This window comes from Triturus cristatus, chromosome 11, assembly GCF_964204655.1.
Source record: "Triturus cristatus chromosome 11, aTriCri1.1, whole genome shotgun sequence".
NCBI classification, from domain to species: Eukaryota; Metazoa; Chordata; class Amphibia; order Caudata; family Salamandridae; genus Triturus; species Triturus cristatus.
This window is the reverse complement of record NC_140594.1, coordinates 1034645779-1034669095: the sequence shown is the minus strand read 5'-3', so window position 1 is coordinate 1034669095 and position 23317 is coordinate 1034645779. Positions and strand designations below refer to the sequence as shown.

Sequence of the window (23317 nt, the reverse complement as noted above, 5' to 3'; positions counted from 1 at the left end):
TTGGCCCAGAAGTACTGCTAGCTGGTGATCTGAACTGTGTGACGGATGGTAACTTGGACTGTTTTCCCCCGAAGACAGATACCAAACCTACTATGACAAGTTCCCTAGGGGAGGTTATGGGAGGTCTGGAGTTGCAAAATGTGCCTGCTTTGTACCTGCAAAGGGGACCCATAGCCGCTCGGACTATAGCTTGTTGTCTGGTACCATGGTCCAAAATGTGGTCAACATTTCTTATTTGGTGCAGTATCTATCTGATCATTCCCCCTTACGGATCACCTATTGGGTGGACAGGAGAGCCCCCAAAGTTCCACTGTGGAGGCTGAGAGTTGAGGAATTAGCAGACCCGTTCTTTGCGCACACTGTGGTGGAGGTGCTGGATCAAAATTTTGAGTGAATTTCAGCAGTACGGATGCGAGGGCCACGGAATAGGACGTTATGGAGGTTGCCCTGTGGGGGAGTGTATGAAGGGGACATATGGAGTGAAACTGCAGCTGCCTCGGGCACTTGCTGTCCTGGAGAAAAAACTAAGTGTCCTCGAGGGGAGTATGGTTGCGCAGCTGCAGCTACTGGCTGAGTGGAGCGTGTAGGCAGGATTTGCTGGAGACATGGGACCCCCTGGATGGGTTTGTCCGCACCGGATATAGACAGCGCCTCCACGTAAAGGGGATAAGGTTAGCAGGATGCTTGCCACGCTTCTCCGCAGCAAGACCAGATGTCCCCATGCGGTAGGGGTCTGGATCGCAGATGGGCGAGTGGTACACACGCAACAGGGTATTACTGAGGTCTTTGCAGCGCATCTACAGAAGGTATACACGGCACCTGCTGCGCCAGGCCAGCGGCAAGGGACGCTTATCTTGAGGGTTTACAGATGGTCTCCCTTTCAAGAGACAGTAGGGATGTATCAATGCAGGGCAGACATTTTTACAGGCTGCCTGTTGGGAGGCTTACGAGATGGGTCTGTTACCTGGATCTATGAGGGAGGCACTTATTGATATGTTGCCTAAATCGGACAAAGATGCTAGGGAGGTGACCTCTTATTGCCCCTCTCTCTCAATGCTAAATGTGGATATAAAAATCCTCAGCAAAATCCTGGTGCCCAGGTTGCTGGAGCATCTGCCATAGCTGGTATATGAGGACCAGTGTGGCTTTATCCTGCATAGGAACACTTTATGCAACCTGCGGAGGCTATCGCTGATCAGGCACGCCCCTATATTGGAGGATGACCACTACGCTCTGGCGCTGCTCGACATAGAAAAAGGTTTTGATTCCCTGTTGTGGGAATTCCAGTGGCAGGTCCTGCGGAAGGTGGGCATTGGGGAGTGGTACATACAATGGGTGCAATTATTATACAGTGCCCTGATGACGCAAGTATGAGTGGGTGGGACAGTGTTGCAGCATTTCTCCTTGTATCAGGGGACAAGACAGGGCTGCCCTTTGTTGCCTCCAGCCTTCCTGCTAGCTAGGAAACCACTAGCATGTAGGCTGCGCTCTGTGATGTGGGGGGGGCATTCCGATTGGTGAGACCACACATGTGGTCTCCTTACACGCAGATGATGCCTTGGTATATGTGCACCAGCCGACGTATTTTCGGTTCCCAGTTTGCTGGCTGTCCTGTCAGAATCTGGTTAAGTCTATTTTGTAGAATTGGACAAATTGAATGCTAAACTGCTATGGGCCTGAAGGAGGAAGAGGCTTAGCTTGGACACACTCAAGCGCCTCCGGAGGAAGGGGGAACTTGAACTGCCATGACCTATACCTATACTACCTAGCTGCTCAATTGCAGCACGTGGCTCATTGATTTGATGAAGGGGAAAATCGGGTGCAGAGGTTGCTGTGTGGAGCATGCAGTGGAGTTCCCTTGCCGAAGCTCTTGATGTTGGGGGCTGTGGTTCCGGACTCGGTGCTGTCTGTGTTGGGCAGGTGTGCAGAGCCTGGGAGAAGGCGGTTACACAGGTTTTGCGGAGGGCTCCTCATGCGCCAGATATGTGTATTTAAATACTGAACTCATTCGTGCTTATAAATCAGACGATGTCAGTCAACAGGTGGTGTGCCGGGGTGTGTGACTCCTTGTTGGACTTATATCCTAATGATCGATTTATTACTTTGGCTGATGTCATAGAATCATTCGACTTGGGGACCGGACAGTTTTTACGATCTGCAAAGATTGCGACGACGGCCCGTGGGATACGGCCCTCATTCCCTGTGGTCTCACGAGACTCACTGAAATTAGGGACGCTGCTGGGTATGGCTGGGGGTCATAGACGGATCCTGCATATGTACAGGGTGCTGCAAGAGGACCTGCCAGTGCAAACAAGGTGGAATGAAATTCTGGGTGCTCCTCTTTCCTTTTCCGACGCAAAATGGGAGGGTGTGCATGAAGGGGACCTCCACGAAGGCGAGATTCAAACTGCTTCAGTATAATGTAGTCCACCAGGTATACCTAACCCAGATCGCACTGCATGCAATTTACCAGAGGCGTCCATCTTCCTGTCCCCACTGTACCAGGCAAGAGGTGGATTTTATACACATGTTCTGGGGGGTGTCCTGAACTAGCTACATACTGGCAGAAAGTTTTGGAGACCTTGAGTGCTGTTACGGGGTAGTCTGTTCCCAGGGATGTCGGAGAGTGCATGTTGGGGTTGATTCCGGCTTGAAAGAAAAAAAATAAAGCATAGTAGAAAGTATATTTTGTTTGGGTTTGGTACTCACTAAGTGGAGGGTGGCCATCAGGTAGTTGTCTCCGGTCGCCCCGAAAGCGGCTGACTGCTACAAGATATGGCTGTGCGGGCGGCGGCTGAGGAAAGTAATATACGAAAAACATGCAGGGATAACAAGCTTGCGGACCACACCTGCAGGTCTGGGTGGCAATGCTCGCCGAGCTTCTGGTGCTCCCAGACGCCCTGCACCCGTAAGCAGTGGGATGGATGATGAGAAGGGGGGCGGGGGGTTGTCAAGATGCTGGATTTGGTGTCAGCAATTGGTGGACGCCTCGACTGTGTGAGATAGCGTGGGGGCGTTTCTTTGATCCGGCTCTTGCACAAGGCCATTTCACGTATACCCCATGCAGTTCATTTGTGTGTTATGGTAGAGCATTTTGGGGTGGGAGGGCTGGTCTCGTTTTCTTCATAAACATTATCCTAATGTGATAAGCGTGTCATATTTTAAATATTAATAGACATTATACGAAAAAATAAGCAAAAAAAACTCGTAGACAGTAATCACTATCTCCTGCAAAAGTACATTAATACAAGGAGAACATTTGCATGTAGAAATGGTTATTATAAACATATATGCAAAAATGATCTTATATATAAATCACTAACAATGTCTAAAAGGTCTAAATGAAGCCCCTGCAGTAATCGGCACGTCCAAAACGTTTGTTTATGTAATAAGTGTGACTGGCAGATATTGTGCTATACAAGTGCTAGTTAAAAATAACAATTAAGAAAGAAAGAAAACCAAATGATTTTCAAGGCATTTCAAAATAATAACAGCTCAAGAATAAATGTGACCTTTTTGGGCAAAATGTTTCAAAATCCAGGAATGAAGAAAACTAAAGCACGTTTTGGGGTTTACGATGTCTTAGCTTTAAGAATTTTCAAGCTAAGACATGCTTTGGTAGGATGGTTCTGGAGGGACCAACAACAGTAAATCTTTTCTTAACATATACAGGTTGATTTAAGTAAACATCTTTGAAGACAACACATTCTAAATTTAGTTTGTGCTTCCAGAGGAGCTGGCCACGCTTCATAGGTATATGTGTGAACAAACGTTTTCATTTGAGCCAAGAGTCACTCTGACACTTGACATCCTCCTTTCACAGGTGCTAGAAAATGTCAGTGAATTTCTTCTTCTACGGCAATTTCTCACTTGATATGGTGGAGACAGAAATTTGCCATACTGTCCTGGACCGTTTCCTTACCACAATAATGAGACATTTGACCTCTTTTATGGTTTTTCCAGAGATTCATAATGTACTGGCCTATGAGATGTGTATACATACATATATACATATACACACACATTTATATATTACGCAGTAGCGGTTGCTGCTATCTACTTCTAGTTAGTGTTTTCATAGGAAATGCCTTTTTTGTTTTGCTAATAACTTTTGCGCCATTTGACAAATCTTCACAAAACGTTCCAAAACAAGTGCTCTCATTTGCATAGTTGAGCATGGAAAGGTTTGGGGTGATTCATCGAGTAGGGGCCAAGAAAAAGGGGAGTCCCAAAAAGTATCATCCCCATGCATTGTCTATTGAATTTTTTTAAGAAGCACTACAGCAAAACTACTGAACGGACTTACCCCAAATTTGACAGGAAGCTAGATCTCGATTCAGAAAGCATGCTTCTTTGTGATTTCGTGTAAATCCATTCAGTAGGTTATGGGGGCTTAAGGTTTAAAATGAATAGATATCTGGACAGTTGGTGTCCAGATATGCTCTGATTGGCCAATTTAAAGAAGGCTAGTGAATCCGGATATGAACAATATGTTTTGGCAGCCATTGCAAGACTAATGGACCTGATCCCTCTGCCCTGTAAATTAATTAAAAATATATCTATAAGGGAGCAGGGTGTGCACACCTAGACCCCAAATGGCATGTGGAGGGCTCCAAATGCTCCCTCCCCTTTATTAGCTGGCCACAACATGGATAACATGCTGTGGCAACACTTACAGGACTCTGGTACATGGTCCCCATTAAAATACTTTGTAGGTTTTGAGGGCCACAAAAAAGGAGCACATACCAAGGGTGTTACCAGATTTTAGTTACTATATAAATCATTTGTTGGTGGTACCATACTAATTTGAGGAATTGTGATATGTCCTAAGGTGATTTTACCCTGTGAAAAATGCTGACTACTTGCTGCAGAAGCCAAGCTGCAAGCATATTTTCTGTAAATTCACACTATCTTTCTCAGCCATGTGAGAATAAAGTCTGATTTTAAGTAAATAATGTACTTCCAACAGGTGCAGCCTGTCAGTTGATTCCCCTGTGTTCTACTGCAGCATCCCTGAGTGTTCTAAAGAACAACTAGTGTGCTAACAGTCTTACTTATGACATAAGTTTGGCAGTCTTAAAGTAACCCTGATTGAATCAAACGGATACAACTTAAAACATTTTTCATTCAGAAGGAACAAAATGAGGGGGGGTCGTAGAAATTATGGTAAGTGCTGTAGAAGCCAAACTTAGGACAGATTTAAACGAGTACTCAAATATCTTCCTCTTCTATTTCATTAAAACATTCTGACATGTAGACTGAAACATGCATTTTCAACACCAGCAGCAGACAGCCAGTTAACTCCCTGGTGATCAGCAGTTTTACCAGTGTTCTGATGAGCACTAGAGCACTAACATTCTGAATTCATGCCAAAAGTGTGGCACATCTGAACGCCATCTTGATGGAAATGAAGTTGAAACAGAAAGCATTTTCTACTGAAGATACTGCAGCAAATGAGGAAATTAGGGAGCTTTATAGCAAAAAAAAGTCTCCCAAGATGGGACAAGAGTAAAAAAAGAGCCCATATATCAACCAAATGTAGCCGGTGCAAAATACTTAATTATTTTTCCCAGCTTTATATAGTGCGGACTTGACCTGAACGTACTTGAGTGCTTTACATGAGCATCAGTTACATTACACAAGGATACATTCATTTTGTATTAGGAACGGGGAGATTAACTGATTTGCCCTGAACCACAGGCTGTTTAGCCGGCGATGAAACTCAAACCTGGTTCCACAGGTGCAATATAGGCAGCTCTGCCATAACACCATATCCTCTCTCCTAAGTGCAACAAATATTCAAATGATCACCTGGATAAAAAAATATAAAGATAGCAGATAATTAAAAAGTGATTTGTCGCTATTTGAGGACTCAGAAAATGTGACCCCATTTTAGGTTTTTAGAGCACCGACTATAATTTTTATGGGAAAAGACACACTCATTTTTATAATTTCTAAAGAAAATGCTTTAGGTTTTACAGTTTTTATTATGTGCAACACTTCTGAAACAAATACAGAATGTTAGCGATCTAGTTGTTCATTAGAACACTGTGGGGAGGCAGGGGTCAGGAGCACAGACTCGGACAATTGAGGTTAGGGAGGAGGGGGTAGAGGCAGCAAGTTGACCACGCTGGGCAGGTGGGAGGGAGGGGCAATGGCAGTACAACGGACCAAGGAGGGCAGAAGCAACAAACAAACCAACCATGCAGGACAGGCATGAGAGGCTGTGGCAATACAACGGACCATTGAGGGCAGAAGGGAGAGGTAGTGGCAGTGCAACGATACATGCTAACAGACCTGATTCAGGCAGGAGACTCCCAATGTTTTTAAGCCCAAGGGGTTTTATTTTTGCCGCCTCCTACCTAAAATCCCCTCTTTTTCAATGCAATCTATCAGGGAAATCAATTCCCGACATTTCTTTTAATTCTCCCTCTTACCAAGTTCAAAATGTTGGCATGAATGGTACATTGGACCACAGAGGGCAGGAGGAATGGGGTAAGGACCAGACTGGAACAATAGAGGGCAAAAGGGAGGTGTGCAAGGGCACCAAACTGACCTTACAGGGCCAGGGGTTGCAGCAACACAATACATCACACAGGGCAAGCAGCAGGGCAGTGCAGCACAATAGACCATGAAGGGCAGGAGGGAGGGGACAGGGGCACGCCAATGAACCATGCAAGGTAGGACGGAGGCGATGGGAGCACACACATGAACAGAGGGCGAGAGGAGGGCAGAAGCAGCAAGCTGAGCATGCAGGGCTAGCGGGATGGGCACTAGAAGCACATAACACACCATGGAGGGCAACAGGGAGCTATAATGGCATACACACTGACAACGGAGAGAAGGAGGTGTCAGGGACAGCAAGCGGACTACAAAGGGTAAGTGGGAGGGGCAGTGGCAGCACAAAAGACCATGCATGGCAGGCGGGAGAGTAAGTGGCAGCACAACAGCCATGCTGGGCAAGAGGGATTGGGCAGGGAATGGACACACAAGAGAGGACAGGGAATGGGGGCAGGAGCTTCACAACAAACAATGAAGGTGGGCAGGAGGAGCAGTTTCAGCACAACATAGCCTGGAGGGCAGAAGGGAGTGGCAGCAAAATGGACCATAGAGGACAACAGGGAGGGAATAGGGGCATGGAACTCAGGCAATGGAAGGCAGGGTGGACGGGCAGGGACAGGCGGCAGCTATCTGAAAATGCTAGGCAGGCGGGAGGGGCAGTGGCAGCTCAACAGAACAGAGTAGACAGAAGGGGCAGTGGCAGGTGCATGGAACATGGTGGGCAAAAGGGAGGGAGTAGGGGCATGCACACAGACATCAGATGGCAGGGGAAAGGAGGGTAGGGACAGCAAGCTAAGGACAGAGGTTAAACAGGAGGGCAGAGACAGGGCCATAGACTCCGGCAACGGAGGGCAGGAGTTGGCATGGACATCAAGCTAACTGGAGAGTAATGGCAGCACATCGGACAAGGTAGAGCAGGAGGCAGGTGCATGGACTTGGACAACAGAGGCCCGGGAGTAGGTGGGTAGGGGTAGCAAGTTAACTGCACAGGGCAGGAGGGGAGGGCAGTGACATAACAGCCAAACAGGGCTGATATGAAGGGCCAGGGGTATGAACTTGGACAATGGAGATCAAGGGGGGAGAATCAGGAGAAGTAAGCTTGGACAGGGGCAGTAAAACAGAAATTTCCAGGCCAGACCCTAGGTCCAATCCCCCTGCTGTGCCTTACGAAGAAAATCTTGCTTTACGTTAAAAGAAAACCCTAGTGACGGTATGGTTAAGAATAGTAACAATTTCAAACTCCACATGAAAACAATCTTAGAAATTCATAGAAAAACGCTTTATGGTAGGAGTTATAGTTACTTCAGATAACTATAACTGGTGAATTTCAGTGGCTCTGTTAGTTTTTAATGGTATTTATTCTATGTGACATTTTTACCTAACTATACCAAAAAAGTGTTTTTCTCATGTTCATTTCCATAGAGACTTTTTGACACAACTACAGCCTGAACCACTGGATGGAATTACACCAGATTTGGCACAAAGGTAGCTCTTGGTCCAGAAAGAACCCTTTTCGTTATCTGGTATATATCCGTTCAGTAGTTGGAGATATTAAAGGAAATCCAAACTAGTACATATAGGGACATGGATCCTCCGAGGATCTGACCGTCCCCGACCACGACCTCCCCGGGGCTAAGTAACATGTAATGGAGGGGTCCAAAAACCACCCCAGGAGAGCCTTAGACAATAGAGGGAAGGACGCACTGATTTTATTAATCTACCAGCGGGCTTTGATACTGTCCACCATACCATCCTGGTGGACAGATTAGCAGAAATAGGGGTGCAGGGAGCGGCTCTTCATTTGTTTCGATCTTTCCTAGAAGATAGGATGCAATTTGTGGCTCTGGGCCCGATGAAATCGGATCCTTTTCGGCTCCCTTGTGGAGTGCCTCAGGGCTCATCAATTAGCCCAACACTTTTTAATATCTATAATATCTATATAGCGGCTCTAGCCCCAGTTATAAAAGCGTTTGGCTTCGACTTAACGTTGTATGCTGATGATACACAGAGAGTGGTATCAGTTAGGAATCAGCCACATTCTGTTAGCAAGTAGTTTCATGACTGCATGCTTGCGGTAAGTTCATGGATGAACACTAATAGCCTGAAGCTTAACTCTAGCAAAACAGAGGTGGTCCTCTTTGGAAATGATCCCTTTTTTTGTTCCGCAGATTGGTGGCCAATAAATCTTGGTGGGCTGCCAGAACCAGTAGTAAAGGCCAAGAATCTAGGGATAAATATAGATAATAAACGTACTTTTGCGGGGCAGGTTAATGCCCTTACATCTTCTACTTTTTTCATTACGAGGAAAATTAGAAAGATCCTGTTGTTTATCCCAATAAGATGTCAACAACTGGCCATATCAGCTTTGATATTGGCCAGATTAGATTACTGTAATGGGCTCTATCTCAATATATGGGCCCAGCATTTTAGGAAGCGTCAGGTGCTGCAAAATGCGGCCGCAACAGTTCTCTCCCGTACATCCAAGGAATGCATCAGACAGGAAAACCATCAAACAACTATACTGATTACCAGTGAAGGAGAGGGTTCATTTGAAAGCATTGTGCTTCGCGTATAAAGTATTTCACAAACAAGGACCACAAGAATTAACACAGAAATGTAGATGGTCCACACCCTGCAGCTCACCTAGATCTTCCAATTCTAGAACTTTGTTGGTACCTACCTTTCAGAGAACGAACTGGGGTGGCAGAACTTTCTATTTGGGTACCATAAAAATATGGAACAAACTCCAGATATCCATTCGATCAGCTTCTTTTTTACTTAACTTCAGGCGGGAGCTTAAAACTTGGCTTTTTAGTACTTCCGATTTCTGGTAAAATGCCAGTTTCTCTCATTTTTGGCAGGTCTGAGCCAGGACAAAGTCTGGTAACAGAGCGCTTTACAAGTCTTATACATTAACATTAACATACCACCTCCCTGGGGCCAAATATATATATATTATTTTTTTTTAAAGTGAGAGGTACGCACGGCTCTCCCGTCCGGGCCACATAGGGATTAAGGAACCACAACCTCTCTGGGGCCGGCCTTGAAAAGTAAAGGAGGGGGTCAGCGTGGCCCCGTGCTGCAGCCAGCCATACATGGCCCTGTAGAGCACCACCACCCAGGGCCTGTTCCTGCTATGTCCAGGAGTGCCCAACCCCTGGAAATAGCTGTTTGCATTCACCTTGCAAGCGAGAGCAAACACTCCAGTTCCAGAAGCAAAAGAGGCAGAATAAAGGTCAGCAACGAGCAGAAAGAGGCAGGTTAAAGGTCAGAAATGGGAAAGGAGGAAAAATAAAGGTCAGAAAGGAGCAGAAAGAGGCAGAATAATGAAGAACAAGCATTTGCAATGCAATAGGTCTCGCATTTACGCAAGTTTGAGCTATTGGCATTGTAAATGACAATGCCTTTTATTTATATTTTGGGTTTTAAAACATAAATAAAAGGCATTGTCATTTACCATATTAATAGCTTAAACTCTCGCAAATGCGAGACTATTGCATTGCAATAAAGGGCCTTCTCGATTGCTTATTAGATTGTAAATATCAGAGGAAGAGATCGCCTGCGACATCTTCGAAGTAGTGATAAATTAGTGCAGTGAAGAAGATGTCTAAGTGTTGTAAATTACACAGACACAAAGTGTGAAGTGAGAGTTACATATGATCTGAGCTATAAACACTACCAAAGTGCTCCAGCACCTTTCGCTCTGTGATTACACTGTCACAGCTCAGGAGGCAGAGCGCGGGGGGGGGCTATTTCCTGCCCTCTCCATGATTTGAGTGTGCAGTGTGGCAATGCGTAATGTCATTGCCATTTTTGGCCTTAAAAAAGACACTCCAGCTGTAGTAGGGCCCTGGGTTCACCTCCTGTGCAGAGAGAGCTGTGCGTTGTGGCAGGCATGGAGGGAGGGAGGAATGTCTCAGCTGCAGCTCCGGCCTCGTACAGTGCCCCTTCTATTACTAGTGAGCGAGAGGCACTGAGGTGGTGTTATTGGTGGTGATGGTGGTGGTGTTGGTATTGGTGGTGGTGGTGGTGGTATTAGTGGTGCTGTTGGTGGTGATGGTATTGGTGGTGATGGTATTGGTGGTGGTGGTGGTATTGGTGGTGGTGGTGGTATTGGTGGTGGTGGTATTGGCGGTGGTGGTATTGGCGGTGGTGGTATTGGCGGTGGTGGTGGTATTGGTGGAGGTGGTGGTGGAGGTGGTGGTATTGATGGTATTGGTGGAGGTGGAGGTAGTGGTATTGGTGGTGTGTTGGTGGTGGTGGTGGTATTGACGGGGGTGGTGGTGTTAGTGGAGGTGGTGATATTGGTGGTGGTGGTGGTGGTGGTGGTGATAGTGTTGTTGTTTCATAAACAGACGTTTAATTACCTTCTTATCAGGCTTACATGGATGAAGTGATGTAAAAAAAAAAAAAAAGGTTTTCTTAGCATATTACCGTTTTGCTTGTCATCAGCAAGCCATGGAATATTCAAACCATGTGCACAACGCATACAACTGATGTAGCACAAAATTAATTTTCATTTGTAGGGGTGCATTATAATCACATGTGTAGAACGCATCCGCATATAATCCCTTGTCGTGTCAACCTAAGGTGTTAGAACTCTGAAATGTAAGAACATAAAACGTGATGTATTTAGGACATTAAATAGTAAACGTGAAGAATTAAAATCTAAACCATATGTAACTAGCAGAAAACACTAACTTGAAGAATTTGGGTTGTGCAACTGACAATCATTCATTATTAAATGTGTTTATTGTTTCATAAGCAGGTAGGAATATTAACCAAATGTGCCTTATTTTCTATGCAATTTCGTAAAGCTTATGCTCCATTTCTCTTATGTTAGCTGAATCGTGTAGGCCTGAAATGCATTTCCCTGGAAGCTCTCACTTTAGAATTAACGTTTTAAATTTCATGTGTGCTGTGGATTTTGTTCTTTCTCACGTTTATGTTAACAGTGGAAGAAACGCCCTTATTAGTTAGAATAATGTCTTTGCTAGGCAAGGAGAGAAGAGGATACATTGAGAGTTAATGCTCATAAGGAGAACTGTTGTATTTTCACGGAGAAGGCCTAGGAATCAAGGTCATCTTGTTGCTGTTCAGGAACATCTTCATCCTGTGGAAAACTACCTACGAGAACGTGGTCCGAGTGGATGGCGTGACCCGAAAGGAATCCTGGGAAGATACCTGTAATGTTGGAACATTGCAAGGAAAGAGCCCCACTTCTTCTCTACCTTTGGAGAGAGAGCATCTCAGAATGAGCTGTGTCTCAATAGCTCAATGCTACCTGACCCACTTATGTGGAGAGACTTCTAAAGAAGGTACCTTTACTTGTCCTGCTCCAAAGAATGCTAAGTTAGGGATGTCAAGTTAAAGTTAGCGTAGGGATACATTAATGCTTTATTTTCATCAACCCTTGATGCAGAGAAATTTGGACTTGAGCTTTTTGATCCTCTGCATACTATTTGAGTTATTTGTCTTGTGCAAGCTGCATGGACTCAACTTTATCCGCAGATCTGGCTATATGTTGATTCCCATGTATTTTACTACACCCTTCATCTTGAGGTGTCTTTATGTCTAGTTATTTTTGGCTATGTAATAAATTAACTAACGTTAATTAGTGGTCTGTGGTTACTATGTGTCTAGAGAAACTGTGTTTGAAATGATTCACATTGTTAATGATTTTTCACCACTACCTGCTTTCATGATGAGAAAAAGAACCATGGATTTGTGATTCTAGAATATATCTAGAACGTACGGGCCTGGCCATTTCACTATCAATGATAATATTATGAATAAAGGAAGCTCTCTGGTTATTCCAGATTGAGAGCCACAACAAAAGGGAGTTTATCTTAATGGAATCTTCTAGGTACGGCAAAGCCGATTCTTTGTGGTCGATGTAATGGGGGATTGAATGAGGAAGACAAAGAAGATGCCTACAAAAATGATTCTCTTACTTGTAACATGCAGGAATTGATGTAACCCCGTAATCCACACCCACACCTTGCAACTGGTACACATTGCTTTGAGTAGAGTTCAATAAGGGAGGCTATGGGCTTACCCACGACAGATTTACGGATAGTGAAGAGTGAGTGTCTAACTTGCTTACATTTTGTATTGCGGAAACTCATGTTCCACCACCAAGAACCATTTCTGTCAAATAGTAAACCAAGAAATGGGGATTTAAAAACAGCGTGAAGGCTGTTTTCATTAACCCCCTAAGGTGTGCAGCAAGTATTGCTTGGGGCCGCTTGTCATAGTCTGTGATTTAGTAAAGTTGGTACACAGATCGAACTCAAGCATAAAACCCCAAAATTCTTGAACCAGGCACCTCAAAGTGTTAGGCATCTGTGCTAAAATCACAGCATTATCAGCGTGCAACAGTGTGGATACTGCAACAAAATTAACATAAGGGACATCTTGGGCGACGGTATCTAAAAACGCACCAGGCTAGTTAATATACAGAATAAATAAAAGGAGTGCTACAGCGCAGGCGTGCCCGAGTCTCTGCTGTAAGTAGATGGGATTAGATAGTTCGCCACTGAGACCAAACCTCACTCTAGCCTTCAGATCTCGATGGCATGAATGGATGAATGGATAAAATGTGCACAATCGCAGCATATATCCCCAACTTCAGCATAATCACCCACAGTTTGTTGCGATTAACCTTATCAAAGGCGGATGATAAGTCTATAAAAGTGAGGTATATGGGTAATTTTTTAGATAAGAGTATACATCCCAAGCAATAGATTATGGTTTAAGCATTGTTCCTAAATTTTGCCTGGACCCCTATTCAAAGGGAGATAAAATGAAGTTATCACACCAATCTCTTAATCTATTAAAAATCACTCTGACCATAATTTTGGCAGTTAAATCAATCCAAGATGTGGGCCTATAGCACTTAAGATCGTTCCAGCTACCTTTTTTAAAAACATGGACGATGATAGAACTTGACCATGGAAAGGTCTTCCAAGTCCAAGTTATTAAAAACATTGGCCCACAGAGGCGCCGAAGCTCAATTCTATATTTAAAAATATCAATGGGTGCTCCATCCAGCCCAGGGGCTTTTGAAGAGGAACTACTGGTAAAGGCATTGGTCACCTCTTCTACTGTAAATTGGAGCCTGCCAGAATCATCTACTAAAAAAGATGACTCTACATGCAAAATGCCATCAAAGGTACTGCAATGTATGCTATTAAAATGAGCTACCCACAGTTCCCCCATAATAGGACTACTCAATAATGTCAGAGCAGCCTTCTCTACTTGGAGTTCATTGACCACTTTCCAAAATTTGCAGGGGCTCTTAGGGGTCACTGCACTTTAACCGTCCCCAGTTTGCTCTTTGAATTGCTAACTTCCTAATCCCCAGAGCCTCTTTATACCATGCTTGGGCCGAAGCAATTACGCTAGGGTTTCTAGGTTTGACTGACAGAGCAGGTGTCAGATCTCTATTCACCTTGGAACTAGATCTAGCAAACCTATGAATAGGTGGACAGGCTGACCTCGCAATTGGCTTGAGGATCAGATCTTTTATTATGTCACACAGAGCTCTAAAATGATTATTCAGATTAACAACTAGTGAAATCTCAGGCAAACACAACAGGAAAAATGCCCACACCAGTCTTAAGTAACTCAACCAAAAATTTCGTTGGATCAGGAAAATGCCATGAGAGCCTAAGACCATTATGCTGAGGCGTTGGCTGGAAGACAGCTTCAATAGACACTTTAGTAATATCCATCGGTAAGAATATTGTAACAGTGCATGGATAATGATCCCTAAAGGCTTATGCATGGACACCCTCTTCCATGGAATGCATATACCCCAGGTACTTTGTCGTTGATATGCTCAAGTAAATTTATAAGATCTTGTGTCAAAACATAGTGGGCTAACTCCACGCCTCTCGCATCGGAGGTACTAGCTGTTACACCCTTGCTGTAGTGGCGAGCAAGACTTGCGTCAGAAAATGTGGAGATATGTTTAGCATTAAAATCACCACAAATCATAACGTTACAGCCCCCAAAATCAGAGTCAGACTTGGACATAAGTTTATCAACAATACTAAATAAAATGTGAAAATTGGAAAAGTCATTATTATAGTCAATATTATAAAAACAAATATAACACGTAAAACTGTGAGAACCGGTTAATTCTAACACCTGGACCTCCAGACAACTAAGGCTCAATAAAGCTATTATGGCCTTAACTCTGAGTTTAGACCCACATTGCGGTGCACTGATACAGAAGAGGTAGCAGGGATAGACAAGCATTGGCATAGCCAATAGGACTCGCCTTTGGTACCTTATAAGTGTTTAGTTATCCAGCACAATATCCTTGGTGCAACAACATCAACTGTTGCATGGTAAACACTTATAAGGTCCCAAAGGCGAGACCTATTGGCTATGCCAATGCTTGTTTACATTTGCAGCAGGAGTGGTGGGGGAAGAGAGACCTGCTGGAGGGGCATGGATCTGAGGAGGATTTGCTCGACCAGGCACAGAGGGAGTGTGACTGCTCTGGAAAACAAGTCAGGTGAAGGCATTTAAAAGCAAGCATGACAGGTGGTGTGAACAACAAAAAACAAAACTAGCCTAAAGTCCCCATCTTAACAGTAGGTCAGCTAATAGCTGTGCTGCACAGTGTCCCACCTCCCCTGCCCATAGTCCTGACCTCACTCAGCAGCTGCATCTCTCCATATTGGATTTCGTAGATCTGTAGTACGCTGGTGCCCCGCGGGTAGTTGCCCAAACAAACAAAACGAGCACTGCGTGGCAGCCACTTGCATTCAAAAACAGTGTATTTAAGTGACTTCTGAATGTGGCAGATGATGTCCAGCTTCTCCAGTGGGCTGCACATGGTGGCAGTTATGGCAGTCAGAACCTCTATGGCTCGGCTCAAGACAACAATGCACGAGAAACTCTCTGCCCTCAGCTTGAGACACAGAGGACTGGCCAACACCACCCTGGTGTAAGGGTTGCACAATAAGGTGCACTATTTCAACCAGCAAACACTGGATCGCTGTTCAGTGACTATGTTCACCTTAACAACAAATCTACATGATGCAGAATGGTTTCGTCGGCAATAATAATGCAAACACTAGACCGCGGTAAACAAATGCAAGTGGTGCTCTTGTAAAGTGCTCTGATACCTTGAGGTGGAGTTCACGCTATGTTAATTATTATTTTAAAAAAATAACACATAAATGACATGAACACAAGAAAGCCTTGCTGGGGAATGTGGGGGCGCCGTAGCTCCCATTGTGTGGATGCGCTGGGATGCGATTGAAAAAAGAAAAGGCCTACAGCTGAGCGTGTTTAGAAACACAACATTCAGAAACAAGCATTACATCAAAGCGGCCGTGAAAGAGATCACGATCAAGCGCGACGTGCGCCGGCGCACATGCACTGTAGCTCTAGGCCGGCCATGGTAGCATATTTTTTAAGCCCTCACAAAAAGTCTCGCCAGACCAGCGCATGCGCTGGGTCAGGCGAGACCTAAAAAACAAGAGTAGCCATTAAGGACTACCAGAGTTATGGCCCAGGTTTCGTGAAAAAAATAATGAAACTGTACAACCAGGGAATACCATTCTTTCAACACTAAATTGCCATTGATCCCTGCAATATTCCAGGATAGAAAAGTAGACTCATTCAAACATCCCCAGGACTTGCTACAGGGTGCAGATCTCCGGTCAGGTAACGACATAACAGCAGTAGTAGGGGACAGGGGGCCTTTGGACCCCCTGCTGCCTGTCGACTCAATATCGGATGCATCCATGAGTCAGTCACACATCTCCAAGCCATCCAAGGGCATGAATTTGTTGCAGAGATCAACTCCAGGGAAGCTGGATTGAGCCTTCAAATTCGAACAAGGGCTGAACCAGAAGCAGAGGGCGGCCTAGAAATGCAAGGTTTATATAAATAGCCCAATGGAAGGGCAAATATCTGTGTGGGCCCTGGAAAAGAGGTTTCGATGATTTAAGAGACTTCAGACAACTTTCGGATCCTTGAAATTGACAACTACCCAGTCGCTGGAAAATGTCATTGAGGATTGCCCAATCAAGTCGACCCGGTTTGCATTAAAATATGAGCTAAGAAGGGTCAAATCCCATATGTTTAGATACCTGGGAGTGATCTTGCTTCTGTTCATGTAATATTTCAGGGCAGTCTGGGAGTGATCTTGCTTCTGTTCATGTAATATTTCAGGGCAGTCTGGGAGGGATCTTGCTTCTGTTCATGTATTATTTCAGGGCAGTCTGGGAGGGATCTTTCTTCTGTTCATGTAATATTTCAGGGCAGTCTGGGAGGGATCTTTCTTCTGTTCATGTAATATTTCAGGGCAGTCTGGGAGGGATCTTTCTTCTGTATATACATTACATTATCGTTGTAAAGGCATGCGTGGTAAATGCATATGCGTGGTGAAGACTTGCATAATGAAAGCAATGAATGCATGGTAAAGGTTATGCGTGGTAAAGAAGTGCTTGATAAAGACTGCATGGTAATGCTCGTTTCCGCCTCGAAATACATGACTTCAGGATATGCGCTGTACAAACCTTTCTCCAGTGTTTGATTTAATAAACTATAAAGTTGTTCATGTATAAGAGGAACCCAGGACACCCAGAGGGTACCTGTAACAACTGATTTACATCTTAGTTCACTACTGGCATTGTTTTCAGGGTTAGTGGAAAAATGAATCTTTATAAATTCATGTTTGAAAACTATTACTTTTAAAATAATACTTCTCAATGCACTGATATAATTTCATATATTAAGGAGAAATGGTTCTGCATGTTAATGAAATACCCTTTTCGGATTTTATAAAGACTTTACCATTTTTTTTTTAACAGGTTTGCAGCAATACCTCATTTTAACTTTAAATAAAGGCTTGTCCATTTATTTCACTTTTTTTTTAAATTTTAGTGTTGAGTCAAGTAAACAGCAGCCCAGGACTGCTGCAGAACAGGGGGCATGTAAAGGTTAGGAGGGCCGCATGTGGCCCATGGGTTGTACTTGGAGTATCACTGACTTAGCACTTGTAAATGCCTAACTGCTGGAAATTAAATCTTTGCTGTTTCTGAAGTTAGATTTTCTGTATTGTATCCTGAGGCAACATTACTGAAACATTTGCTTAGGTATCGACTGAAGAGATCAGCACAAATCGGCTCTCTGAAAGTGGTGGGTTTTCAAGAAATCAGAATCACTTGGCATGACTTCCTTTCCTCTCCTCTTTCTTTCTCACAGCAGCACAGAGATGTTTTTCCACCAACCACACAAAATAGTCTTAGTGAGAAAATGCAGAAATGGTTTAGACTGATGGACTGTGGTGGTGGGGAGACTAGATGATGTATGGAGTTTAAGTCACCAGAATTTCAGCAAGTCTGTTATTTCCACTGACTGAACTTGAGAAATGCTTCAGTATTTTTCGACATAATTGTGGAGAATGATAAAAACATAATCATCCAACTGCCCCACAAAAGGTATGTGTAGGAAAATAATCCTTGGTATGTATTCACCACACTGACATTCTGTTGGTCAACAGAAAGTTAATGGCCATTTCCAAATGTGGCAACAACGGTTCCAAGTCAAACTCATCCCCTGTGCCCTTAAAGGAGTTAGGCAAGGGCAATTCCAACTCATTCCCCAAAGGCCTTTTTGGCCATCAAGGATAGTCTCATTTTCTTCACAGGCTGTAATGCTGAAAGAAGTGGTACCAATGCCACAATGTGATGGCAAACTCTGAAGCAGCACCACAAGGGGAGCAGGCACTAGTCCTGGCGAAGGAGAAGCAGGTGGAGTAGAAGCAACACCTTACAAGAGCATCATCAAGAGATTGACCAAAAGGGCCATTTGGGATTGTGAGGATATGCTTCCTTCAACATTTGACATTTTGGCTGCCTGAAGTTTTCAAAATGTGAAAGGCTACTTGAAAGAGGGGCAAACTGAAGCTGCATTTTCCCCAGTAATGGAATGTGATTCTCAGGCTAGAAGAACTGCTGTTTTTTTACTTCTGTTTTTTTTTGGCTCATGTTTCTAATGCCGATTCGGTCCAAATGAAGCGACTCTGGTTTATCAGATCCATGAGAACAGCTCTTCATGTTCCGGCTAACAGTAGAGTGGAAAATGGGGCAAGGACCAAAATGTTCTCGATAAGCTCTTGGGTGCTTCCTGAGACACATTACACAAACGCTAGAGCCTTAGGATTGCCTAATACACTACTGCATCATAAGTGTGGATCCATTATTGTGTAATGTTTGCAGTCATGGAAGGCCAGTAATCTAATATCTTGATACCTTTGTATATTAACAAAAAAGGTCAAATAAAGCAACTGGAAAATAAACCCATTAACAAAAAATGTCAAATGAAGCAACTGGAAAATAAACCAAGAAAATTCAGTGACCATTTGTTTAGCACGTCCGCATCGGTACAGATCACAACGATCAATGGAGAAAATGTAATAGTAAGTTTCAGAAAGGTCAGTATTTAATGACTGTGCATGAAAGCCACAAGTCTCCACAGAAAATGACAGAAAACATATACAGTTGATAAAAGGGGAGGGGATCATAGGAAACAAAGACGTAAGTAACCAAGAGTGGCTGTAGACTGGATTTAAAAAATAGCAACTTGGTGCAACTCATTATATGACTAACATATCCACCACTCAAATTACTTTCATATATCACTATACTAATTCACCACTAATCCTTTCTGGGTTCCCGAGTAGCATGCTACTCGCCCTACTCGCCGACAAAAACGCTTCAAAAACCCATCAGGAGTAGCAAGTGCTATATAAATGTAAACCTTTTTCCCTGTTCTATCCCTCCGCTATCCTTCTCAATCCAAATAACTGACTATCATATCCACCACTCAAATTACTTTTATATTTCACTATACTAATTCACCACTAATCCTTAATGGTTCCAGAGTAGTGTACTACTCACAGCAAAAGCGCTTTAACCCCTCGTCAGGGGTAGTAAGCGCTATATAAATGCAATTACAATACAATACAATAAGGCTCATAGTTTTAAAAGGACATGGCCTAACTAAGCACAGTGACAGCAACATAAACTCCTCTACGTGAGAAAAAAAAGGAACTTAGAGGGGCTCTCACCAGAAAATATCTTACCTCCTCTGGCAAGGTTCAACAGTTATGTGGTAGGACTATTTGCAAAAATCCCAAAATTTGGGATCAACAACTTCAGTATCTTAAATGAATGGAATAACGATGTCTCGTGTGGCACTTTAGTAGTTTCTTAAGGAAAATTCTGACCATTTTGTAATATTGACTTTCCCTTACAAAGTCAGAACTGAACATCTTCCACTGTAAAATCGCTTTAAATGTGCTACTTCTGTCCAAGGACATCTGTTAAAGGAAATAGCTCCTCTGAGAAAAGAGTGTATCAGCAAAATATGAAGCCAAGATTTAAATGTATTAAGGCAAAATCTGAAGCAAAAATACGGATGAATGCGTTAACCATAGATTCCAGACAACATCCGAATTAAAAAAATGGACAAGCTATGCTTGATCGTTTAGTGTATAAATAGTCATATTATATGGACCTGACATCTAGAGAGATTAAAAGCATGTAAATATGGAACATCCTGTGCCAGCTAAAGGTTAAGATTCTATTTGGACCACTGACATAAAAGGAGCGAATTGTCAAAGATTTAAATAGAGCTTTTTAGATGAAGAATACCATCTGAAGTTGCTGTTTCCTTTGCAAAATGGACTTAAGTTTTTCTTGTTGCTTGAGGTACGTTTTAACCACTTCTTCCATGATTTGCCCCTTATCATCTTCACAACTGGTGTCAGTGTCAGCAGAATGGCAGAAGCTCTCAACTCCACTGCATCGAACTTCTGAATAAAAGTTAAAGAGAATATGATCAGAACTAGAATGCAAACTACATTTTCAACATGATTTCTTTAAAAACACACAAATACAAATAATGCATGCTTAACTTTGGTTAAGATGATCGGTTTTGAGATTAGGAATAGAGAACTGAATACAGTAACACTCGCTTGTCGAAAGGATCATTTTTAAGGTGACAGAGGAATAGTCTCTCTTATCTTCAGGTGCCAAGGTATTCAAAGAAACCCAGTCTACATTAGCCTAAATGTCACCACAAGAAGCCTGGCTTTTATTTCTCCATCTAAATGGATTAATCCTCTTACACTGCTCAATGATTTGAGAACCACCATTTGCTAATTTCCACTTTTTGCTATACTGAATACTGTTGGTGAATATATTTTCAAGCAATTTGTATGCAAGGACAGTCCCACCTACTCATTGTCCTCTTAAACTAAAGTGTAACACTGTAAATTGGATGTAGTAGCTTTCTCCATATGCACCCAGAGGTCTGTGCTCTGCAGTTTATTGGCTATAGGGAACTCTTTTGCTTATCAACTGATTTGGTAGCAACAGCTTTTCCATGCTCTACCACCAATGACTGGATCTGCACCCTTACACTAACAAATAGCCTGGCTGCTTTTATTTTTCCTAAACCACAGCTGCATACTGAGCTTCTTTATTAAGGCGGTGCATTAGATATTCCTGAATTTTAATCAGCATATGTTACGTAAAATGAAACGAAGAGTGATGCCCTCTGAAAGGTCAAAAGTGATACACTCCATGCAATGCTTGGTAGCGGGATTATTCCTGGATAGACATCTATCCGCACATTTGGTTGGAATTTCCATGAAAGTCACCAAAAGTCTATACAAGAATACTGTTGATGAGGGTATGAATAAAATGAGTACTCAGGTTACCCGATATGATTAAGCCCTTCAATCACTGCTGGACCACATTCTGTGATTATCCTCATGATAACCTGTCTAACTTTTCTCATACAATCACAGGCTTTACGGTTAGTGTTATTGATACCTTACTTGTATTCTGATAGTTCTACTTCAAAGTGCAAGCTTCTTCTCTTTCCTGCATTACTGTAAATTTCCATTGTCAAAGCACTAGCAATTTGGACTATTGAACAATTTGGACATGGGCGCCCAATGCCTTGAATTTAGGAATCGTAAATCTCATTGAGTTGCTTCTTTGTGCCATCTTAAAAGCCCTATCGCAAAAACGTGACAATTTAAAGTCTCTCTCTATATGAGCTTTCCCTAGTATTTCTTCTTTTATTCTGTAGTTTGAGAAGCAAGCAATACAGTACACTGGGGCGGGTCAGTTTTTGGTTTCTAAAAAGAAGCTTGGAGGGGTTGTATGATGCTTGTCAGGTTTCCTTCTGTTCCTCAAGACAGCTTTTCATTGATTCATTCGAAAACTGGTCTGTTTTTCTGCATTTTCCAGAACACCAACAATCTTGGTTTTTTTTTCCACCTTGAGCGATTCTCCTTTATAATTTTCTTAGTGCTACCAGGCTCTCATATCTTGATGCGCAAGTGCTCTTGATAGTAGTTAGTTTTTCCTTCATCGCCACAAGCTGGTTTGAAAAGTTTCTATTTATTCATCAACTTCTATACATTTTGTTCCAATTTGGCCTACCCCTTCCCCAGTTTCCATCTGAATATTTGATTTACGTACAGATTCTGGGATTTGATGGAGAAAAAGAAGAAATGCTGGAATGATTCACAGGAACACCTCAATCGCTAGTAGCTATGTTATACATCTTATAAGGAACAACCAAAATATAAGGGAGCCACAAGATGTTTTTCTGCTTCACATCTACTGGAACTCGTCTAGGAGCCCAATTTAGAGTTCAAGCCAAGGTCACCTTCAGGTGAAGAAATCTCTTTGCTGTGATTTCTGTTTTCAGAATAGATCCCGATGACTATCTTTAAGTATTTAAGCAGCCCTTTGTTGGACTCCATGATTCTTGCGGTAACAGATTGAGCAGCCAGTGACTGTGATGTGCCAGCGCTTTAACCCTCTTTGCTTTTCCCACTGAATATTGCATAAGTAAATCGTCTTTGAGGAGGACGAAGTGAGATACTTTCAGCAGCCCTTCGTTTTTAAACAGACATAGATGAGGTAGGTTTGCTTAGGGTTCTATTATGGAGGTTATCTCCTATGCCTTGACTCCACTTCTTAATAGCCCCATGTAGGAAATTTGCCCGGTATGCAGGGTCACCCGGACAATTCACCTTTTGTTGAACCCTATTATTTTGCTGGCTATAGAACTGTATGCACTTTACCCTTACTAACCATTAAGTGCCTGTGTTCAACCTTCCAATATGGTGAAACAGGCATACCCTTGTTTGGCATTTTTAACTTACCTGCACGTCCCTATTATAATATCTATTATATGGTTCAAAGGGTACCCAAGACCTACAAGTTAAATGTCACTAGTGGATTGCATCACTCATTGTGCCTTCCACAACAGTGAAATTGCAAACATGACAGCACATGACTGCAGGCCTACCATTTGTAGCCTGGCTGTTGCAATTTTAAGCAGAAAGTTCCAGCTGTCAAAAAAACCTCTTTTGACATGTCAAAATCTTCTTATTTAATATTTATAAGACACCCCTATGTAGGCCTTATTGCCCTTAAGTGTTTAAAGTAGGAAATGTATGAATTTGATGTTAAACATGTCCTTATAGTAAAAAAAAGGCACCAACTATTTTCACTGTAGCAAGGCAGGCTGTCCCATAGGAAAACACTGGGTTACATTACATTTGTCTTAGTAATTCTTTATTGCTTGATTAATAAACACCATTGCAATTTTAATACGTGATAAACACCTATACAGTAACACATACATTTTACATTTAATAATGTTATTTTTGAGGAGTAAATAGTTGGAACAATATTTA

General features: G+C 42.9%; 1 protein-coding gene across 2 annotated transcripts in view; it reads right to left on the bottom strand.

Moving 5' to 3' along the window:
• Nucleotides 1-23317, bottom strand: part of SKIL (SKI like proto-oncogene) — a 198663-nt gene that overhangs the window by 85828 nt on the left and 89518 nt on the right. The window contains exon 5 of one of the 2 annotated variants that reach the window (XM_085635244.1): nucleotides 20247-20407. In XM_085635244.1, coding sequence (XP_085491370.1) covers nucleotides 20247-20407 — 161 coding nt within the window. The remainder of the gene's footprint in view (nucleotides 1-20246; nucleotides 20408-23317) is intronic. The other variant, XM_085635245.1, reaches the window with a different exon arrangement.